The sequence below is a fragment of the Perkinsus marinus genome (genome assembly GCF_000006405.1).
Source record: "Perkinsus marinus ATCC 50983 genomic scaffold scf_1104296974368, whole genome shotgun sequence".
Classification (NCBI taxonomy): Eukaryota; Perkinsozoa; order Perkinsida; family Perkinsidae; genus Perkinsus; species Perkinsus marinus.
This window is the reverse complement of record NW_003201134.1, coordinates 1-1,538: the sequence shown is the minus strand read 5'-3', so window position 1 is coordinate 1,538 and position 1,538 is coordinate 1. Positions and strand designations below refer to the sequence as shown.

Genomic DNA, 1,538 nt, shown 5'->3' with positions numbered 1-1,538 from the left:
TCTATTACGGCAAGGCTGCCACAGAGGCCTCGATGTTTGTTTCGTGCCGATCCAGGAGAGCCCATGGGGCCTAATGGTAGGCTTGATACTGGGCTGCTGTTGAGTGGAATCTATGCAGGTGGTGGACATGGCAGACGCTTCAGCAGACTTGCTCACGCCGGGTGCAGAGACTGGCAGAATCCACTCGAAGTTGGAGAGGGGAAATTATGACCCTGCGCTCCACGAGTGATGAAGTGGAGACTCTGTAGGGTTGCGGACATGCGTTGTTAGTTACTCGTTGAAAGAGGTCCGGGTGGTTGATCGAGATCGTTGTGAGGAGGTGGGAAGGGAATTAGCGATGACTACTCTCTGGATAGAGAACTCTTGGACGAGGAAGGTGAGATGGAAAAGTACCCGATGCAGGATTCGAACCTACGACCATCTGCTCCGTAGGCAGACATTCTATCCAGCTGAACTAATCGGGCTATAATGTTGAGGAAGAGCTCACGTTCTCATAACGAGAAACAATGACACTTTGTCAGGCCTGCGAATCTCTCCAAGGCTGTTGTGCTGTACTCAGACGGGGCGATTCTTCCCTCTGCGAGCTCTTCACTGGAAGCATCGTCGTGAGCCCCCGTAGCTCCGACCCTACCCTGCTACTTCCCGATCTCAGGATGCCTCCGATGTCGAAGCCATCGAGGTAGAGCAGAAGAATTGCCGGCAGTCTGGCGGCGACTGGCGATCTATATGGTCGTGGATTGACAGGGGAGAGTGGGTCGAAGCTGGAGAGCTGAGGTGAGCCGAGTGCCCGGTGGGGTCATTGATACCCTCAGGGACACTGGTCTTACGTTCCAAGCGAAGGAGTACTTGCCTATCAACAGATGGGTAGACGATCTTGAAGTTGATAAAAGTGTAGGGAACAGTCCGACGTAGATGCTCTCTGCACACCTTCGATCAGGAACTGCGTCGTATCATATACAGTGCGTTCGGACGACTGACCTCTGACGTTTGGGTAGACTACCTCCGATGCCGCCTGGACCCTACAGTGAAGGCTGTGATGCTCGTGGCTGAGGTGTGCAGTCCTCAAGCTTCCCAACTGGAACCGATCATTCGAGACCATCTCGCAAGGTGAGTTAAGTGGTGCGAAATTTTAGTGACAGTTCTGGAAAAGCAGATATCAGGAGGGTTTCGAGGAGTCTTATGATCCCGTTCATTTAAGCCCGGAGCCTTTAGGAGATTCACTCGACGTAAGAAGGCTGCACACGACTTGGATGACTCATGAGCGCATCATGCGCCACGGCTATGCCGACGGTGTGACCACACCCGAGGGAGCGACCGTCAGCTGGTACAGGTGAGGAATGGGAGATCTGTTACAAACAGTGTGGGGGGAAAATATGCACATGGTCAACCACATGTGTTGGTGGAAATTCTGTGGAAATTTTGCGAGATTATTGTTGATTCCTGTCCATTTCTACCCGGAATCACATATGGACTTCCATAGTTAGTGAGGAAACTCCTAAGCTCAGCTGAGCAAAGCGAGCATATATTCAAACACTGGT

General features: G+C 52.1%; 1 protein-coding gene and 1 non-coding gene across 2 annotated transcripts; one reads left to right on the top strand and one right to left on the bottom strand.

Moving 5' to 3' along the window:
• Positions 1-390: 390 nt before the first annotated feature.
• Positions 391-464, bottom strand: Pmar_PMAR026132. Its single transcript has one exon. It is a non-coding gene; the product is annotated as a tRNA-Arg (tRNA).
• A 42-nt stretch (positions 465-506) lies between these two features.
• On the top strand, positions 507-1,111 carry Pmar_PMAR026131 (hypothetical protein; the record flags this gene model as incomplete). Its single annotated transcript, XM_002765852.1, has 4 exons — positions 507-605; positions 653-774; positions 813-891; positions 938-1,111. The coding sequence occupies 4 exons, from the start codon at positions 507-509 to the stop codon at positions 1,109-1,111; spliced, it is 474 nt and encodes a 157-aa protein (XP_002765898.1).
• Positions 1,112-1,538: the final 427 nt, after the last annotated feature.